General features: G+C 39.0%; 1 protein-coding gene across 12 annotated transcripts in view; it reads left to right on the top strand.

The window, feature by feature from the left end:
• Positions 1 to 19,477, top strand: part of rapgef6 (Rap guanine nucleotide exchange factor 6) — a 120,130-nt gene that overhangs the window by 50,881 nt on the left and 49,772 nt on the right. Inside the window, exon 1 of one of the 12 annotated variants that reach the window (XM_023962447.1) lies at positions 7,220 to 8,102. The exons of the other annotated variants lie outside the window; for them this stretch is intronic. Coding sequence (XP_023818215.1) covers positions 8,049 to 8,102 — 54 coding nt within the window. The 5' untranslated portion in view covers positions 7,220 to 8,048. Of the gene's footprint in view, positions 1 to 7,219; positions 8,103 to 19,477 lie in introns of those variants that run through there. 12 annotated transcript variants of the gene reach the window in all.

The raw sequence follows: 19,477 nt of genomic DNA, 5'->3' as shown, positions 1-19,477 counted from the left end.
TCTCTAGTCTTGTTTTGCAGTAGAATCCTGCTTAAAGCGCTTTAACTGCCAGACCTCTTTGAAGTATCTCAAGTTTTATGCTGGTTCAGCCGTCTGCACACAGTTTCTTAGCTCAGGCCACACTCCAATGAAATCACAATTTGAATGAATGCTGTGTTGCACCAATAAAACCATGTCGTTTTTGAATATAATCACAAACTTGGACAGATTCACTTGAAAAGTCTTCTGTCAGCGATATTCCCATTTTTCAAAGCCCTAAAACTCTTCGGCCACCTTGGCTTCACTGAACTTGCTGTTGGAGCGTAAAGCAGCATCCTCTCTGCTGCTTTAAGCAATCTGGTGACAGAAGCCACCACACCGGAAACACACAGCAGTCTCATGCATCGTCTGACTTCCTGTTTTAGTGGGAGAAAAAAATCTGACGTGTTATTTTCTTCTTCACAAGTTGTTGAAGTGTTTACGGTTGATGTGGAAGATGGTGGCGGTTGCTTAGGGTTGAGACTTTGCTCTACTGCTGCCAAGCAGCCAGTTAAAATATTAGGCAAAACTGGTTTCTTGACAATTTTGAGTCTTAACATGAGGTAATGATAGAACCACCCCTGACTCTGAGCTTTTTAAAATCATCACTTGTAGTTCAAACTATTTGTTTAGGGAAGGATTTTTGGTTGTCTGTTGTAGTCTGAGGATGATGCGGTCTGTACTTTCAGCGATGTGAGCGTCAGTGGCTCCACAACTCATAAATGTCACATGTGTGGTCTGTTGGTTGGATACTAGGAGTGATCTGTGGTGCCTAACTCTTGCTTCTTGCTTCAAATGGGAAGGACCTTCACAGACTTCTGGCTTTTGCTGGATTCTCCAGGTCATAGGGTTGAATGCCATACTATTGGGGATTGTCCTTTATGGTGTATTTGTGTCTTTCTTTCTTGCCTATTCTCTTTGTCAGATGGCTATACAGTGTTCCCTTGTTTATAATGGGAGTTTTGTTCAAAAATATAACCAGTGACGTAGGATTAAAGATGTTTTTAAAGCTGAGGAACCCCTCAATGCGCACTTTATGCACTTTTGTCAGCTGGCATTAACAGTTTCACACTTTTCTCTCTTGTTTAAACTCAAACCTTCTTAGGAAATAAGTCCAGTATTATAGAATGAAAACAGATCTGATTGAAATAAAAAAAAGAATTTAGATTTGTCACACTGAACAGAAGAGATTGACAAAGTCAAGAGCCAATCAGGACACAGAACACAGTGGGCTGTAAAAAAAAAAGAAAACACTGAAAAAATGATCTTACAGCAAGACCACAAAAGTTGAACTGCGTTATAGAAAGGGAATACACAGTCCATGATTTTCCTGGGGATGAAGCGTTCTTAGTGACATCTCCAGTTACATGATAATTACATGTTATTAGGCATAACATGTGTTATGTTGTAATAGTGTACATCATTTATTACTTACTTACTTTTTACTTTTTTTATATTTTTGCACATTTTTGTATTTGTATACTTGCACATTTGGGAACACCCCTCACTTTTGCACATTGCTGTCACTTTTCTCTGCTTTTTGGAACTGCTGTGACAATTGAATTTCCCCAATGTGGGATCAATAAAGAAATATCTATCTATAAATGTTTTCAAACGTACATAATACATTTTCCTTCTGTGGTCAGCTTGGTCAGATAAATAACTGTGATAGGTTGTTTTATTTCAGTTTCCTAGGTATAAAACGTTTCCATGGGAGTCACTCGGCACTCACAAATGTCAGCGTCTGTGTTTTCATCACAATGTCACTCCTTGATGGCATCATTTGAACTTAACATGAGAAGCTATTGCTCATCTCACACTTCCATTACTCAGGTCACCCTGATGTCACTGGTTACAATCAGGTTAAACGTTGCATTCCATGTGTAATTGCCTCGCATTAGATGTGACTCATGAGTATGCTCTGTCATTGTCAAACACTACTATGGAGGGTAAAAACTTCTATTTGTTAACTTTCAGCAGGTCACACAGAAGTGCTGATGCAGAGTTTGCTTTTTTTAAATTCAATTTGAGAATACTTTACTCATTGTAAAAGCTTCAATTTTTTTTTAAATGAGAAGACATCAGATGCTTTTATCTTGAAAGTCTGTGCAGCTAGTGTTTTGTTTGAAAATGCCATTTCCTGTGATGACTGTAATGGAATTTCCTCTGGTGTTTTTGAAATGTCCCATTTTGGCTAATCTGTGTTTCTGTGAAACGGTGATTTACGTTGTAGCTGTAAAGAGTTTCTTTAGTTAAATGTGGCTTTACATGGTTGTTTCTTGCTGTAGGGCTGTCCAGATCTAACATATCCTGGGCTGCCAGGATTTCAGAGCTGTAGGCTTTATTAATGCATCCAGTCCTTTTCTGAGCTTATCTGGACTCATTCTGTCAGAATGCAGGTGAGGCTAGTTTCATCCCAGGAGCCACAAGCCTTTTCTGCCTCTGCTACACCAAACATGGCCCCCGAGAGACGTAAGGAGTTTAGAATAAGGGGGCAGGAGAGGTCGGAAGAGTTACAAAAAATTAGAGCTCAAGCTAATGAAAGGGATGAGAAATGACAAGATGGAGAGAGATGAAAACGAGAAATTCCTCATCAAAACAATAAAATGTAAAAAAAGAGCACAATTTGTTTAAAAAAAGTGTAATAAATCAAACTTTTATAAATTAAATGTTTCTAAGACTAAAATAGTGTACTTTTAAAACATTAGAAGCTGTTTGGGGTTGATGGATGAATTCAGTGGAATCATTTATAGCAATGGGATGCTGCCAAATGTGTGTAAAGGTTGTGAAAATACGATGGAAGGACGAACAGAAGATATTTAACTCTGTCAAAAATGCATCAGATTCTGGTGTCTCCTGATGATCTTCTTTCTTCTTAATAGAACGTCTGATACATCTGCAAAATTTAGAACAAGGACAAAGAGTGATGTAGAGATTTACACAAACTAACTATGAAAGTTTTTAAGTCAGGATTTATGCCTTTTCTTTTTAAAGCAGCAACCGGAATTTTGAGATTTCCAGTTGCAATATGCTAAACGTTAAACATGTTTAAGGCTTTCTGCTTTCTGATACTTGCTGTTTGACCATATAATACCATGCGATTTCCCCTCAGACCATGTATCCCACTGTCCCTGCTCGGCTGCAGGACCTGTAACTCACTGAAATGTTACATTCATGCACAAGTTTTTCATTTTTATGCACCCCATATGGATTATATATCATATTAGATTTAGCATCCATTCTTACAAAAATACATTCAAGCAGTTTCTCATCATTTACAAGTCCCCAAACACAAATTCGTTCTTATTATTTCTTTTGTTTTAGCTCTTGAGTTCTACAGACATCTTGGTCTCACACCCTGAGTTTGTGTGCACGAGTGTTGGACAGTTGCACTTTACCAGCCAGAGTACTTTCTGCTGCTAATTTTAGGGATTACATCAGCAGCACCAACATGAAGACCTTGCTGAACTCTCTCTCTGTTGCTTGTTTTCCCCTCTGCCCCCCCCTCCTCTTCTCTAACTTCCTCTGCTGTTTCTTTTTTCACTTCTGTCAAACCTATTTCTCTGCACTCTTGTTTTCAACTTTCAACCTTATTTTTTAGTTGTGTTTTGTAAATTAATTGATATTTTCCTTTTATTTTTGTTATGTGGGTTTAGAGAAACGTTAACATATTTTTCGTACTTACCGTTAGCTAAAATAAAAGCAAAAAAGGAATGGGTGGTGTCAGCTACAAACAAACACAACACTTGCCTTTTTTTAATTTCTACTTTAACTTTTAAAAGTTTTGATTTTTCATGTAATTTTCATAAAGGTTTTTTATCATTAACACTACATTCCTAGATTCTTCTTGCCTTCTATATTTATTTTATTTCATTGCCCCTTATTAATAGAAAATGTATAGAAAATGCTTTGACAGTACATGAATGTTTGAGGTTTTATTCTTACCTCTGCAGAGATCAATCACAAGTGAATTAAAAGGGATTTCATGACTGTTCTGGTTTGAGGACAGACATTTAAAACATTTAAGAATCATTTCCATTCTTCTTGAAACTTTATAGTTTGGAACACTTAAATCAAAACTGTCTGAATGTGTTGGACTTGGAGCTTCGATTGTCCTGTATAACATACAGGAGTTAAATATTCTATCAGATTAAGTTTTGTGTTCTTCTCTTTGTGTTCTAGCGTAGTTTAACTCATGATGAGTTGCGTGTCCTGTCAAACTTGTGTGTGGAAGTCAGTGTGTGTGGCGTCTCACTGGGGCGTTTTTCCCATCAGGCTGAATGACAAGCAAGACATGAACCCCAAAGGTATTCACAGAGACTAACCTGCACACACAGGATGTGATGCGGGTCTAGTAAACCATGCAGCATGCGTGACTCTGTCGCCTTCCTTTTCCTGTCTTTTAGCAACTGTCTACATGTTAAGTAAAAACAATACGCGGTTGAATCATAGTTTGAGGATTTATCTGTCCTAAAATTTTCTTTTCTTGCAAAACTTGACTTCCGCATCTCTTTTTTTCTTTCCTTTTCTCTATACAGTCAACAAACTGTCGCCCACTTTCACATGCTGACAAAAACACCATTGCAGGTAGACCACTCCGGAAGTGTTTCCTGTTTCCGGCGCTGTGTTTACTGTCATTGAGCCCCTTTAAAAGTCTGCATGTGTGTCTTCCTGTTTTCATTTCTAACCACGACTTTGTTTGATCTGATAGGATCCCAGAACTGTTTTAAAACTACTTTATGGTGTTTTACTTTTAATTACTAAGTGATTAAAAAAACTCAATGGGAAATTGTTCAGATATGTTTATTTGTATTAGATATTTATCCTATTTCCTAACATTTTTTGTTTCTATTAACATTTTTCTTGTGAGTTATTATTATTTTGTTGGAATTTTCCTTTTTCAAGCATTCATGACACAAAAATATATATACATAGATAAAACCTTATTAGGATATTTAGTCATAAAATGATTAGAAAATAAAAAATTTAAAGAAATGCACATATATATATATATATATATATACACACACACACACAACTTTGTCATCTGTAAATGTTCTTGTCGTTGGATGTTGGGGGAATATTTTATGACATTACAAAGTGTTTATTTTTTTTATAAAATCTGTATTATGAAAAATTCTAATGTTATATAATTTTGGTTTGTGACTCAGTCAGCATTTGAAAAATACTAATATTTGCACTTGTTGCTCTTTAGGTAATAACTACTGACTCTAAACTCGACATCTGCAGTTAGTTTCTTAGGTTTGCGCCTAAGGAAGCGCCTGATTAACTTTGATCCTAACAGTCGTATGATCTGGTCAAAATCCTTGGAGGAAACGCTGCAGCGGTGTGTTTTATTAGGGCTCAGACTTGGCTGGTGGAGCAAAAAAGATGATGCTCAATGGCACAGGCTTTTTGCAAAAGGGGAAAGCTGCAGAAAGTGTACTTGCACACAAACACACACTGTGTATCCTTACCAGCCTCCATTAGACCCGGACTCTTTAATCCATTCATCTTTGGTAATTTCATTCATGTGCCTCACTGTGAGTTAGAGGGTGATGGTGTTTGTGCTTCCATGTTTGTTTGATCTCCTCAGATCACCAACCAGCTATGTTCTGGTATGGATCTATCAGTGCAGCTGTCTTCCCCTTTTCCTCTTTCTGTCTTTTTTCTCTCTCTTGTGTACATTGCTCTCCGCTGAAGCCAGAGCTCCATGTGCTTGCCTCTGATTGGCTGGGGAGTAAAGAGATGATGTCATTTCTAGCCGGGGGTGTGTCTCCTAGCTTGCACAGAGAGAACAGGGTAGAATTCCAGGTCTGAAGAAACACAAATGGCTGCATGAAGAAATAATGGGGTAAAATCTGAAGAATGCATTATATTAAGTTGTAGAGAGAGAAAAAAACATTAGTTACTTTTTAAAAAATAAAGTTTTAAATCAACACATTTAAATTAAATGGAATTGACAGAAATGTCCTTCTTATCTTTGTGGGACATTTTTTTCCTAAATTATTCTATTTAAAAAGGAAGTAAACACAAAAATTTAGCTAAATTAGCTTTATTTTCATGCAAAAAAATGCAGTTGTTGAACACAAAAACAATGTTTTTTTTTAAACTTCACTTTTAGAACAAATATTCTTACTGATCTTTTTCAACGCGCTGTGATCATCTTTGTATGACCCAGACTTGTTATCCGACGACTTCATATTTAATTTGGCCATAATTAACAAATCATTTAGCTGGGTTTTAGTATTGGTTCTGTTTTTTCATCATTTGTAAAACAAAGACGCATTTTATTTAAGTTGTATGCAGGATTAATTCCAATCATTGGAAAATTGTTTACTTTCTTTCTTTCTTTTATGCCACATCTTAGTAAGACTATCAATGGTGCAGGTAATTTTTTTCAAAACTATCTAAGACTTTTTTTGTTTGTTATTAAAATATTTCTGTGCCAAGCTAAAATAAAATCTAACCATCTTCTTTTTACTTAAAGCTCACATATATAAACGTTTTAACTTTTAATTGTTTTTCTGCAGAGTCCACATTTCTTTGGAGTTGTCCCACATAGAGACGCACTGGACTTATTCTAGATCCCGTCAGAGCGGGGCCGAGTTCCTATTATTTAAGGCTGCAGTCTACCCTGATCCTGTTATTACGTCAGTGTTTAGTGGAGCGGTGTACTGCATCATCATGACTTACTGTATGTGTGATAAATAGGTCCTTCTAATCTGTCAGATTCTGATTTTTGCGCCACACATCATCCAGAGTAGTCTTTGGAATAGATACATCTATTGGCAATAACTGTTATTGTGTGGCATGCTTTACTTAGACAAAAAAAACAGCAGATCTGCCCTTGTAAATCATACAGACTGGGATTTATCCCCTCTTTGTTTTTTGTAATTTATGCGTCACTCTGACAAAGGGGAGAAGGGGGAGTTGCCTCCAAACCCCCGTCTTTATGTTGCCTCCAGATCAATGGAGATGTTCCCTCTCTTTCTTCTCTGTATCTTTGGCTCTCATTCTCTCCTCCTGTCCATCACTTTCTCTCACCCGCCTCTGTTCAGCAGCCAATCCATCTAATGCAGTTTCCCCCCTGCTCTCCACTCATTTGTGCCACCTCCCACCCCCCCCCCCTTCTCCGGCTGCACAGGTGATGTCATTCTTTTTCAGCTGGATTCCCCTCCCTTGTTCTCTCTCCCACTCTTTCCATTAGCGGCCGGTCCTCCGCCGTGCAGCATCAGTCCGCCGAAGCTACTCTGAGAGTGAGAGTGGGAGGGGGGAGGAGGAATGCCGGCGTGAGGTGTGAGCGCCAACTGGTGATGAAAGCTCACTGGGAGGATACAGGAGTCGGATCTTTGGACCCAGAGCTTCACCGCTGGGCATCCTTGCTGGAGCTCTGTAGAGATGAGAAGAGTTGCAAAAAAGATTGAGACAGGAGTTTGACAGACGTAGACAACGACTAAGGAAGAAAGAAGAACTGCAGGCGGATCATCCATGATTTAGGAAGCATCAAGAGGACTGCTTGGATGAGTTTTAATCAGACCAGAGGCTTCTTCTCCTGAGGCTGCAGATGCATTGACAAACCCCCCTTTTCTGCAGCCACCATCATTTTTTTGGGAGATATCCTCTACTCCTTAAGGAAGTAAAGTGGATCTATAAGAGGACAGAAAGGATTTGATGTGCTTTTGCTCAAGTTGCCTTGATCTCTGGATTTAGATGCTTTTTTTTCTTGAGTCTGGGTTTGTTTTCGGCTTCACCGCTGCAGTTCTCTTAAATGTTTCATTGGCGTGCAGAGCTCCTTTTAAAAATGGTTTCTAGACTTTCTTTTCATAACAAAAAATGACCGTCATGCATTTTATTTAATCTCTTTTATCTCTAAATCCCTGAAGACTTATTTTAAAAACAACACAACAACCTTTTTGCAACGAAAAGTGGCATCAGACCTTTTTTTTTTTTTACCTTTTTTTTTTTTTTGTCATCTTCTTGCCGAACGGGGGAAACTTCCCCTCGCTGGCGCCTTCCCTGCTGTGGAAATGGCTTTCCTGGTCCGTTGCTATGCCAACTGCTTGCAGCCGTGGTCCTCCAAAGTAAGAGATGTCGTAATCCCTTTTTGGCCAGCGCCTCTAGCTTATGATGCCACCGCCTCTGTGTATATTTGTGTCTGACGATGTGTTAGAGAACTATTCAGTAATGAATTCAAATTAGTCTAAATTATTTGCATTTTGCAGATATGCATCTTATCTTCTTAGAGACACTTGCATAATGGCTCTTTTTGCAATCATTAAATTTAAACAAAGGTCAGTAACTGGTTTAAAATGAAGACATTTGATTTTCTTTTTTTATATTCTAAAAAACTTGAAATTAAGGATAGCAAGAAGAAATTGAAAAACATATATATATATATATATATATATATATATATATATATATTTATATTTACAACTTCATTGAGTTAATTGTGCAAGTTGCAAGCCCCTACCTCATTTGATTTTGTTTTTTTTGCTATACATTATTTATAATATTTTTATTAAATATTTTTTTATTTTTCTAAAAACTGTGGATGAAGTAATGAATCTTTGAGACTTTTTTTTAAATCGATTTTCTTTACCTAAATGCATCCATTTAATCTCTAACTTGCCTGTTGTCTTACAGTCCTCAGCACCAAACTGTTAATAATTAAGCTGTGTTTATAATTAACAGTTTGATGACCTAGTTTCAGTGTCCCAAAATAGTTTGCAGTGGAAGGCTCTGGTGAACTTTGCGATGACGAAGGCGGGCGGCTTCAGTCTACGAGCTAGTGTGCTTTAGAGGTTTTTTAATTTGATGTTCTATTTTAAAAAACAAAAAAAGGGAAATTGTCAAAAACGATCAGCATCACAGCAGCAATCCAGGCTGTGCAGTTCTGCTGTGCCTCTTCTGGCAAAATGAGTTTCCCATACATCCGTGGATGTCTGTCAGTCTGGGAGCATCTGTCTGCGCTTGGAAAGCCTCAGAGACTTTTGTGTGTTTGTTGATTTGAATGCATGTGTGTTACCAACGGGCAAAGTTGTAATTGGTTCTCCTGAGATAAAGAGGCACAGAGAAACAAGATGTTCAAAGATGATGCACAGGACAGAGCCATTTCTTAAATGCGCCGTTTTCCCCGCTTTAATCGTATCCTCCTCCTGCTGCCAAAGTTTCTCTAAGGATAAATCCTACAGACTCACCTTTTTAAAGGTTAATTATGTTTCCGCTTTTGCTCCCATGAGGCAATTTCTGCTTTTTCTAAATGTGCAGTTGCAATTTCAAACACTTGCAGCAAGTTAAATAAATTTGAAGGGCAGTCTGCAAAGACAAAAAAAACAACACCACCCAAACCATGCTTGAAATCAATAAAACACAAAAACATATTTTGGGATGTAGTAATTCGAAGACAAAATAGTAAAACAATAGAAAGATACGTTGAAACTTCTAAGAATGACCAAAGAAGAGTATATTTGCTATTTTCTTGGAATGACGACAGATAATTTCAGATTTCATGTTCAGGTGCCTGCAGCTTTGCACTGAACAGATTGAGCAATGCAATCATACAGCAGAAGACTTCAGAGAAAAACAGTGTGGATGTCTGAGGCCATGTCCATATTCCAATGTTTTTTTGTTGTTAATGGAAATTAACATGTCTCTGCACCTGGTATTCGCATTAACCGGGCGTTTCTAGTTGCAGATGTAACCCTGTGTTAAACCTAAGACATAGACATCTAAAAATAGGGTCTTTTAAAATCAACAGTGAACTTTGTAGCTTTCCTGTACACCACAATTACACATCTGATCCACATACTGACGCTCCCCCTAAGAAACAATTGATGAATTCTTTTTTTCACATTGCTTTTTAAGCTTGCATTGCCTCTCCGTCTTATTTTACTATCATGTCAGACTAAACTATTCTGGAAAACACGCCTTTTGTTTTGCTGTCAAGGGTCATACTTGCCACACCATACTAGCATGCTCCAGTTTCTCACAGCAGAGGATAGTTATTGAAATATTGGCTGGGCTGATGGCTGGAAATTTGGCGTCAGATGACAGGCAGTAAAATGTAGGGCAGGGAAGCTGCTCTGTGAGGCCAGAAAAGTTTCTCTTTTGAGGCCTACAAGCATTTTTTTTTCTCCTAAACAACCCAGGATTTTAAAAAAGCTGCCTTCCTTGGTCGGTTTATTTCTCAAAATAATCTTTAATCGTCGTGTTTACCTTTTTCTATTTTTTTGAATTGTTTGCTGTGAACTGTCCCTTTAAATCCTATCCTGTTCATCACAGCAGACATCACCCTGCAGCATAAGGACATGTCAAAATGTTACAGCTTTTCTTGCTGGTGATCGGCTTTTACTCTTGAGCCTTTGTTATGGTTTTTCTTCCTCTTCATCTTTATCGTTGTACGTTTTATTACTTCTGCTTGTACCCTTCTTTTCCATACTATTTCCTGTCAGCCACCCCTTCATTGTCTGTTAGTTGTTCAGCTCTTCTTCTGTCTACCTTTCCATCTCTCCATCCCTATCTATTATTCAAACATTAATAATGGAGTCTTTTGTTGACCGTCTGACGTTGCTGCTTCGGCTTCTGTTGTTTCCCTGGTGGGCTTTATCCTCACTTATCTGCTCCTGGCTGTCTTATAAATCACACTTCTTATTTTGCTCAATGTGTCCAAAACCAAAGTGCACAGACTCCCTTTAAATATGTTTTGTTTTGGGGCAGATTTTATTTTTTACTTAAAAAAATGTAAAGAACAGGGAGCCTAAATTACTGGAAAAGACCTGATTTTGCATTAGTCCTCAGCTTGGCCTTATGATTCATAAAAATACCTTAAGTAGAACATACATGTATGGGAAATATTTAACAGTTTTTGCTTCCTAATTTAGGAAAAGTTATTCCGGACAATTAACAAAAGATGCCTTTGGGTAACCATCTAACCTTCTAGCTGGAGACATCCCTGGCATAGTGCATCATGGTCATCCCTGGCATAGTGCATCATGGTCATCCCTGGTATAGTGCATCATGGTCATCCCTGGCATAGTGCATCATGGTCATCCCTGGCATAGTGCATCATGGTCATCCCTGGCATAGTGCATCATGGTCATCCCTGGCATAGTGCATCATGGTCATCCCTGGCATAGTGCATCATGGTCATCCCTGGCAAAGTGCATCATGGTCATCCCTGGCATAGTGCATCATGGTCATCCCTGGCATAGTGCATCATGGTCATCCTTGTTAAAGTGCATCATGGTCATCCCTGGCAAAGTGCATCATGGTCATCCTTGTTATAGTGCATCATGGTCATCCCTGGCATAGTGCATCATGGTCATCCTTGTTATAGTGCATCATGGTCATCCCTGGCATAGTGCATCATGGTCATCCTTGTTATAGTGCATCATGGTCATCCCTGGCATAGTGCATCATGGTCATCCCTGGCATAGTGCATCATGGTCATCCCTGGCATAGTGCATCATAGTCATCCCTAGCATAGTGCATCATGGTCATCCCTGGCATGGTGCATCACGGTCATCCCTGGCAAGGTGGATCACGGTCATCCCTGGTATAGTGCATCATGGTCATCCCTGGCATAGTGCATCATGGTCATCCCTGGCAAAGTGCATCATGGTCATCCCTGGCATAGTGCATCATGGTCATCCCTGGCATAGTGCATCATGGTCATCCCTGGCATAGTGCATCATGGTCATCCCTGGCATAGTGCATCATGGTCATCCCTGGCATAGTACATCATGGTCATCCTTGGTATAGTACATCATGGTCATCCCTGGCATAGTGCATCATGGTCATCCCTGGCATAGTGCATCATGGTCATCCCTGGCATAGTGCATCATGGTCATCCCTGGTATAGTGCATCATGGTCATCCCTGGCAAGGTGGATCATGGTCATCCCTGGCATAGTGCATCATGGTCATCCCTAGCATAGTGCATCATGGTCATCCCTGGCATAGTGCATCATGGTCATCCCTGGTATAGTGCATCATGGTCATCCCTGGCAAGGTGGATCATGGTCATCCCTGGCATCAGGCCTGCACAATATACCGCAAATTTATCGTTATCGCAATATCCAGCTCTGCAATATGCATATCGCAAAAGACGACGAATATCGCAATAAATCGCAAACCCAAAATGTGTTAAAACAATCTTCTAGCAGCTTGAAGCATTTAACGAATCAAATAAATTCCTTTATGCTTTGACCAATCAGATGGACGCCTTCCCATTGTTGACCAATGAGATGGAGGCCTATTATGTTAACCCTGGTCCTGAAGAGCCTCAACCCTGCCTGTTTTCCAGGTCTCCTTAACCAGCTTGCTGTTGATTGGCTGACTCAAGTGATTTCACATCCTGATTGACTGAACACACCTGATTTTGGTTATCATTATCGAGCAGTCTAGGGAGAATTGGAAAACAGACAGGGTTGAGGCTCTTGAGGACCAGGGTTAGCCACCCTGACGTTTGTCCCCCATGTCGATGAAAGGTCATTTGGAGTATAATTTTTAAACTGTTGCAATGAAATGGGAATGATGTTTTTGTTTATTTTTCTATTTGTTTATTTACCGCAAATTTATCGTTATCGCAATATTGATCACTAATATCGCATATCGCAAGTTTTCCTCATATCTTGCTGCCCTACCTGGCATAGTGCATCTAGTCATCCCTGGCAAAGTGCATCATGGTCATCCCTGGTATAGTGCATCATGGTCATCCCTGGCATAGTGCATCATGGTCATCCCTGGCAAGGTGGATCATCGTCATCCCTGGTATAGTACATCATGGCCATCCCTGGTATAGTGCATCATGGTCATCCCTGGCAAGGTGGATCATGGTCATCCCTGGTATAGTACATCATGGTCATCCCTGGTATAGTGCATCATGGTCATCCCTGGCATAGCGGATCATGGTCATCCATGGCATAGTGCATCATGGTCATCCCTGGCATAGTGCATCATGGTCATCCCTGGCATAGTGCATCATGGTCCAGTGTCAGGCTTACATTTTGCTTCGCTGTTCTCAGCAATTTGCTCATGCGGGACATTGGCATTCTCAGTTTGTCCAGATGCTTTTTCCATTGAATAGTGATGTGGATTTAAAAGGGAAAGCCTGACATGAATGGGGGATTTATCACAGGGCTGGACCCAGTAGGAATGATGGGTCACATAGATTGAAAAGCCAGACAAACAAAGTGTCTAAAACTTCTAACGGCTTGTGCTTACAAAAAACAATTTTACCAATTGAAGGAGTGTAGGCGGATCAAATGAATTGCCACCTTTAAAGACAAGAGAAACGTTTTTTAAAAAAAACGTTTTGGTAATATTTAAAAATGTTATCTTCAGTTTAACAGCAAGACATTTCATTTTATTCAAACTTAGGCAAATATCTTCCCCAAAATAATAACATTAAAACCCAAAATTATGAGAATTTTAAAGAAACAATTTTGAATAGGATTTTATTTTTTAGAGCTAAAGTTCACTAAGAGTAAAGTTTGAGCTTCTGGAACAACTATTTTGAAGGCCAAGGTTATCAGCCGCCATGACAATATTTATTACAGTTCAAAATAAAAAAGCAATATTCTATTTGGCCTCTGTATACATTTATGGGGGTAATAAAAAAAAAGGGTAGAAACCAGTGTGGTTTTGCTTGTGGGATAACGATTTATCTGTCTTGTAGTACTGAAATAAATCTCTGCTGTTTATATTCTCACTTTATTAAAGAGGCTACATCCAACAAGTCGGCAATAAAATAAAACAAAACACTTTTCCCTCACAAAATGATTGTGGAGAAATTGCAGGCACCTCAAAGTAATCATTGAGTCATTGTTCTGTGGCTCCCTTGATACACTAACGTGTTCACAGAAACATTTTGATGCTCTGAGAGGAAGTCTTTTGCCAGGTGAGGTTAAATGCCACCAACTCTTCACATTGACCCTGACTGATTTATTCTGACCTCGGTTGTTGAGGCGAGCTAAGTGAACTAGATTATAATGCACCGCAGCCTTTGAGCCTAAAGTGTTGTAGAGTGGATGTATGGCATGCAGATAAAAGCACAGGCTGAGTGAACTTGTGCAGAAGCAACAGAGGGAAGGGAGGGAGAGAATCGGCTCTTTTAGCACGCTGAGAGAGGTCCAGCATATCATATGCACAGGAAGTGGGGGTGATAAAGATCGATATGGATTGCATTTAGCCAGGCCATGCCCTACTCGTCTCCCATCAGCCATATATTACTGCTTTATCTTTCTAATAAACACAGACCCTCACTCTCACATTTCTGTTACCTCTTACTCTTAGTTTTTGGTGTGAACAGTGTATCTATTGCAGTACATAACATATGAGTGCAAATATTGATGTGTTCAGTTATTGAGCATTTTTATTTAGAGAAAAACCCAAGTTGTATTATTTATTTTAGAACAGGACTTGGCATATTTGTTTGATTTGTCACTGAAATGATATTTTTTCACAAACATTGAAGCCTGTTTGTCATAATTTTGAAGGTTCTGGTTCAGTACAAAACGGTTCGCTTTAGCTGTTGGATCACGTGTATTTTTATTCCTTGTCATGTAGAATGAGTAAGAAAATAGCTGCATATCGATTTTGACCAATCTGAGCTCTTGTTATCTATTGGCTTATATACATTATTCATGTGGATTTTAATCAAGATTTTTAATGTGATCTGCAGTCTTGAAACATAGTCCTGCAACTATATAACCTGAACTAAATTTACATTATCTCCATACAATTTCTTAAAACTATTAAAAACCCACTCAGATCATCGCTTTTAAAAGCATTCCCAGTTTAATTATTTTTATACCGTTTTTTTGACAAAATAAAAAATAAAAACAGTGTCATTGTGGAATATGCAAATATGCTGTTTTAATCAGCTTTTTCTTCATGTGATTTGCAACAATTTGAAAAAAGAAATATTAAAAATCAAATTTTGAGCTTAATTGTCTTTACAAATGTTCTCTATCCTCAGGAAAATGCCACAAGAAAATGTTAAAAACACCAAAGAAAAAACACAATTTTCATCAGAGTTAGTTTTTAAAGTATAAAAAAATAAAAAAATAAACCTTGGGAAAGGAATTGGAGCTCCAAATGTCAATAGCATTGTGAAATTCTGTTTTCTGTATAAATAGAGTGAGAAACCCACTCAACATCTCATAAGTGTGATGAAACGGAAGCTCCTGTATTCAAATACAATCATTCAAAGTCCACACACACTTTCATCCCCCAATGTAACACTTGAACTTGGTGGCCTCTTCCTCTTCACTGCACACACACTCCTGTTCCAAATCAAAGCACAGGCAACACATGCAGATGAAAATATATGCTTCTCGCCACCAATTTATATTCAGACCCCACCTACTGGAGGGGCGTCAGTCAGGAAGTACCATCCCCAACCCCCCACTTTACCCTCATAGTACATCAAAGTACTGATATTTCAGCCACTCAGGGGCCCTACTCCCTCAATTTGACTCGCTCCCATTATCTCACTGCTATTGATCCACTTCCCCTCTTCTGGCTTCACATCCAGAGAGGCTTTACTGGACAATTTTCAAGGACATTTATAAATACATAGTGGGGTGGGTGGGTAATTGCTCTGTGCTCTTTTTCAATTTGTAAAAAAGGTAGAGAGGGGGATGGTATGGAAATGTAATGGGTAGTGGGATAGTGGTGTGAAAAAAATGTGATATTCCTATCAAAATGTTGTCCTAGGTGCAATTTAAAGACCCACTCCAATGGAAATTTTGTTTTTGGTGTTTTTTTTTTCAACACGTTCTTGTGGTGTTTTTCTCATGATGGAGGACATTTAGATCTTAAGACAAAGGACCCTCTTGAAAACAAGATGTTGCATCTCAAGTGGCTTATCCTCATGTTTAAATAAATAAATAAAATCGATTAAGAAACTTAGGCTCAGAGTAGCATTTCTAAGTATTTCTTTATTCAAGTCATTGGGATTCAGGAACAGAGGAAAAAAGTGACATTTGAAAGGGAGGCTGTTTGTGATGTATCCAGCTTAATCATAATTAAAAGACCTTTGAAAATAGATTAAAAGATGATTGGATTGGGCCTTCAAAAATGAAAATCAAAGGTTTTTTATAGATATTTTTGCATTTAACCAAATTCGTTTTTTTTCTTTTTTGGCAACAAGCTATTAAAAAATACAAATACTTGAATATTTCTATCCAATAGATGATTGATTTTCCATATTAATTTAACCTAATTAAATTAGTAACTTTAATATGTTGGCAGGGTGGTTTATATCATTTTTGGATAACATTTTGCCCTAAAAATAATAATAAGACTTTTTCTATTCCAGATTTACAGACTTGCTTTTGAAATCTGTAGTGTCGTGTTTAGGAGAAAACCCACATCAGTCGGACTCTTATGGCTTTTTCTTTTTAGTTAATTTCCTGTCCCGCTGTACTGTGTTGCCAAAATAACTGTGAAGCCTGTCTGTCAGTTGGCTGATACGGTGAGACCAAAACCACCGTTAACAAAAAACACCGCATGAGAACCTGAGGGTGTTGATGCCCCTGCAACCAGCCCCTGAGTCTACCTACAGGGGAAGCAGGAAGACGCTGCTCATGTGTGCTTGTATGTGTGGAGCACTGTAGACCGAGCTTCAGGGCAGGAAGCATCTGTTAGCAGAGAGGTGGGGGCTGCGAGCTACAGTGTTGTATGTATTTGCACATGTGTTTGTGTTGGTATCAGAGCCGGCTGCTTTTCCTGCTCTCCTGTATCCGGCAGGCCTGGCCCTGGCCCACCTTCCTCAGAGGCGGAGATGGCGACGCCTTGCAGCTTCCTGAGACGCACACATGCTAATAGTACAAAGAAAACAGAGATTTGTAGGCAAACATTCCAGGAGCAACAATTTACCAAAGCTTTGTGATGTAATTTTTCTGCTGTATTCAAAATATAATTTATATATATCAATATAATTGAAGGACGTGTTTTGTCTATTTCAACCTTAGGTTTATGCATTTGCTGAGGTTTTATGAACAGGTCTGTTTAAACGTTTTGATCAGTATATCACAGAAATACGGTTTTCAGGTCTTGCTTTATCGATTTGTCTCAACCTGCAATGATTCATTTTGCCTATAAGGGAAAAATTCAATTTAAACATATTTGATAATTCAACCCTTCCCACTGCCGTTTGTTTTTTTTAAGCGCAGACTGCTGCTGCGTGGGAAGCCTTAGACGGGCTGTGACAGATTTCATCTTCTTCAGAAACAACAACACGTCTGAGTAATAATGACTGTCTGCTGCCAATAACACACGCAGATGCCACCTGGAAGGAGCGTCTACTTAAATTCTGTATTTATCTGTGGATTAGTGATCCAGTGAAAAAAACGTAGACTGCAGGGGTGCCGATATGAGCCAGTAATATTATCCACAATGTAAGCCAACAGGAAACTAAACCAGGGAAAGCTGTGTTGACATAACTGAGTTAAACCAGTTCAACACGGTAAAGCTGAAAATTCATCTTGTTTAGATTTTTCATGTACTGTAACTACAGACAGTTTTCCAAATATGAAATGAGGACAAAATGCTGCTTGTGTTTGCTTTATTTTTCTGTTCCAGTCCTTTTAAATTTTGTTCCAAGATCAGACAATTGGGGCAAAAGTCACAGGCCTTTGGCAGGGTTGATGCTCTCCAGCATCCCGTCTGTCACAACACTGGCACAGCATCCTGCTGAGACTGCCAACTAATGGCTGTTGATCTGCTGGAGAAAGTCGCCAGCCGGTGTGTCCAGGCCAGAGACCAATAAATGCTGAACTTTTTGCCTTTCTACCAATTGGCTGCCATATCACTGTTCTTTAACTAAGATAAAACAGAATTTCACTAAAGTTTAATTGAGCAACTTGTTGCCAGGCAGAATTCATTTTGTTGGGGGGAAATTGTTGTTGCCCCCCAACAATAAAATACACATCTCATTGAAATGAGATGTGTATTTTATTGCTGTTGTTGCAGCAATAAAATACACATCTCATTTGAATGAAAAGATATTTATCTGTTTTTAAGGATCCTTCTCTTTCAAGTTGTAACGCCTGTTGAATTTATTCCTTTTTCTGTTTTTACCACTGATTCTATGAAACACTTCCACAATTTCTGAATTAGTTCAGATTAATAATCTGTTCCCCTCGTGCGTGAACAAATAGAAACACCTGAACTGATTTATTAAACAAATTAGGAGAGTCTCCTCACTTAGTGATCAAGCACTGAGGATGTCGTCTTCTCGTTGTGGAAGAATAGAATATGAGAATCAAGATGAATGTGTTCTGGATGATCTGGATTGATGTGTGTTGTGCTGAGGAGCCACCTCACCGTCTGAATCTCAGGAAAATGTCTGAGCAGAGGAAGGTGCTTGTGTTTTTGTGTGTTTGCACATGTGGTCTCCTGCTAACTCCAGACACGCTCTGTCTCTTCCTCTCAAATGTCTGACTTTCTCAGTTGTCACCTCCAATTAAAGTTTCAATTCGTAACATCTCCCCATGCTCCAGTTTTGGGGGCACGCAGTCACATTGGCAGAGTTATGGCAGTGTGGACTGAGACAGAATTGCTGTCTTTGGAGAACTGTAGATGCTTTTTATCTTCATCTGTTCCCACATTTTCACTTCATCCATATTCCACCCCACTCTGTCAAATTCTATTTCAAATTCTATTCTATTCTACCTGGAGACTTCTCAATATTGCATACATATAAACTACTTTAGATCCTTTGTTTAGGCCGACTTAAACTCCAGGTGCGTCTGTTGTGTTTTCTCTTTATGTTTCTGTCTGTTCTATTATGTCTGGAAATGTGAGAGAAGCCAGTTAAATAGCATCAAATCTATTCCTTAGATGGTGGATTCAGGTGGCTGTAATGTGGTAAAGTTAGTTTCTCATGTGGAGTTTTCAATATGACCTGGGTGAATTTATGTCAGCAGGTGCTGGTTTCTTGCTAACTGCTTGAAAACATGAATCAGCATTAAATAAATCTTTTCGTGATCCTACAGGGTTAAGTCTGGAGTGTAGTGTGCCACTGTCCACCCAGTGTTCCCTAGCTTGAAAAGTCCCCTAGCATATTTTGTCTTTGTCTTATTCTGCGTCAATTTGATGCAGATTTGACAGTCTTCTCCTGAATTAAAGGGGAGAGGGGGTAACAGTTAATGAAAACAGGCCAAAGGGGGGATTGCCAAATGAAAAACTGACGGCAGGAGTCGGGGACTGGGGGAAAAGAGCTGTGGCGGTTGACTCGTTGAAGGGAGACACAAGACGGAGTTAATTACAACGAAAGGGAGCCGAGATGGGCCGGAAGAGATGCTGCAAAGAAATAGAGCAGAGAAATCCGAAAACCCGTAGGTAATCAAACTGAGGCAGTAGGTTACAGGCTATGTCAAAGAAAAAGCAGATCCTGTGTGCTGCGTGACAGTAGCACCCTTGTTTTTGTGCCGAGGTGCTCGACT

This window comes from Oryzias latipes, chromosome 14 (assembly GCF_002234675.1).
Source record: "Oryzias latipes chromosome 14, ASM223467v1".
NCBI classification, from domain to species: Eukaryota; Metazoa; Chordata; class Actinopteri; order Beloniformes; family Adrianichthyidae; genus Oryzias; species Oryzias latipes.
The sequence above is the reverse complement of the archived record's forward strand: the minus strand, read 5'-3'. Positions and strand labels throughout refer to the sequence as shown.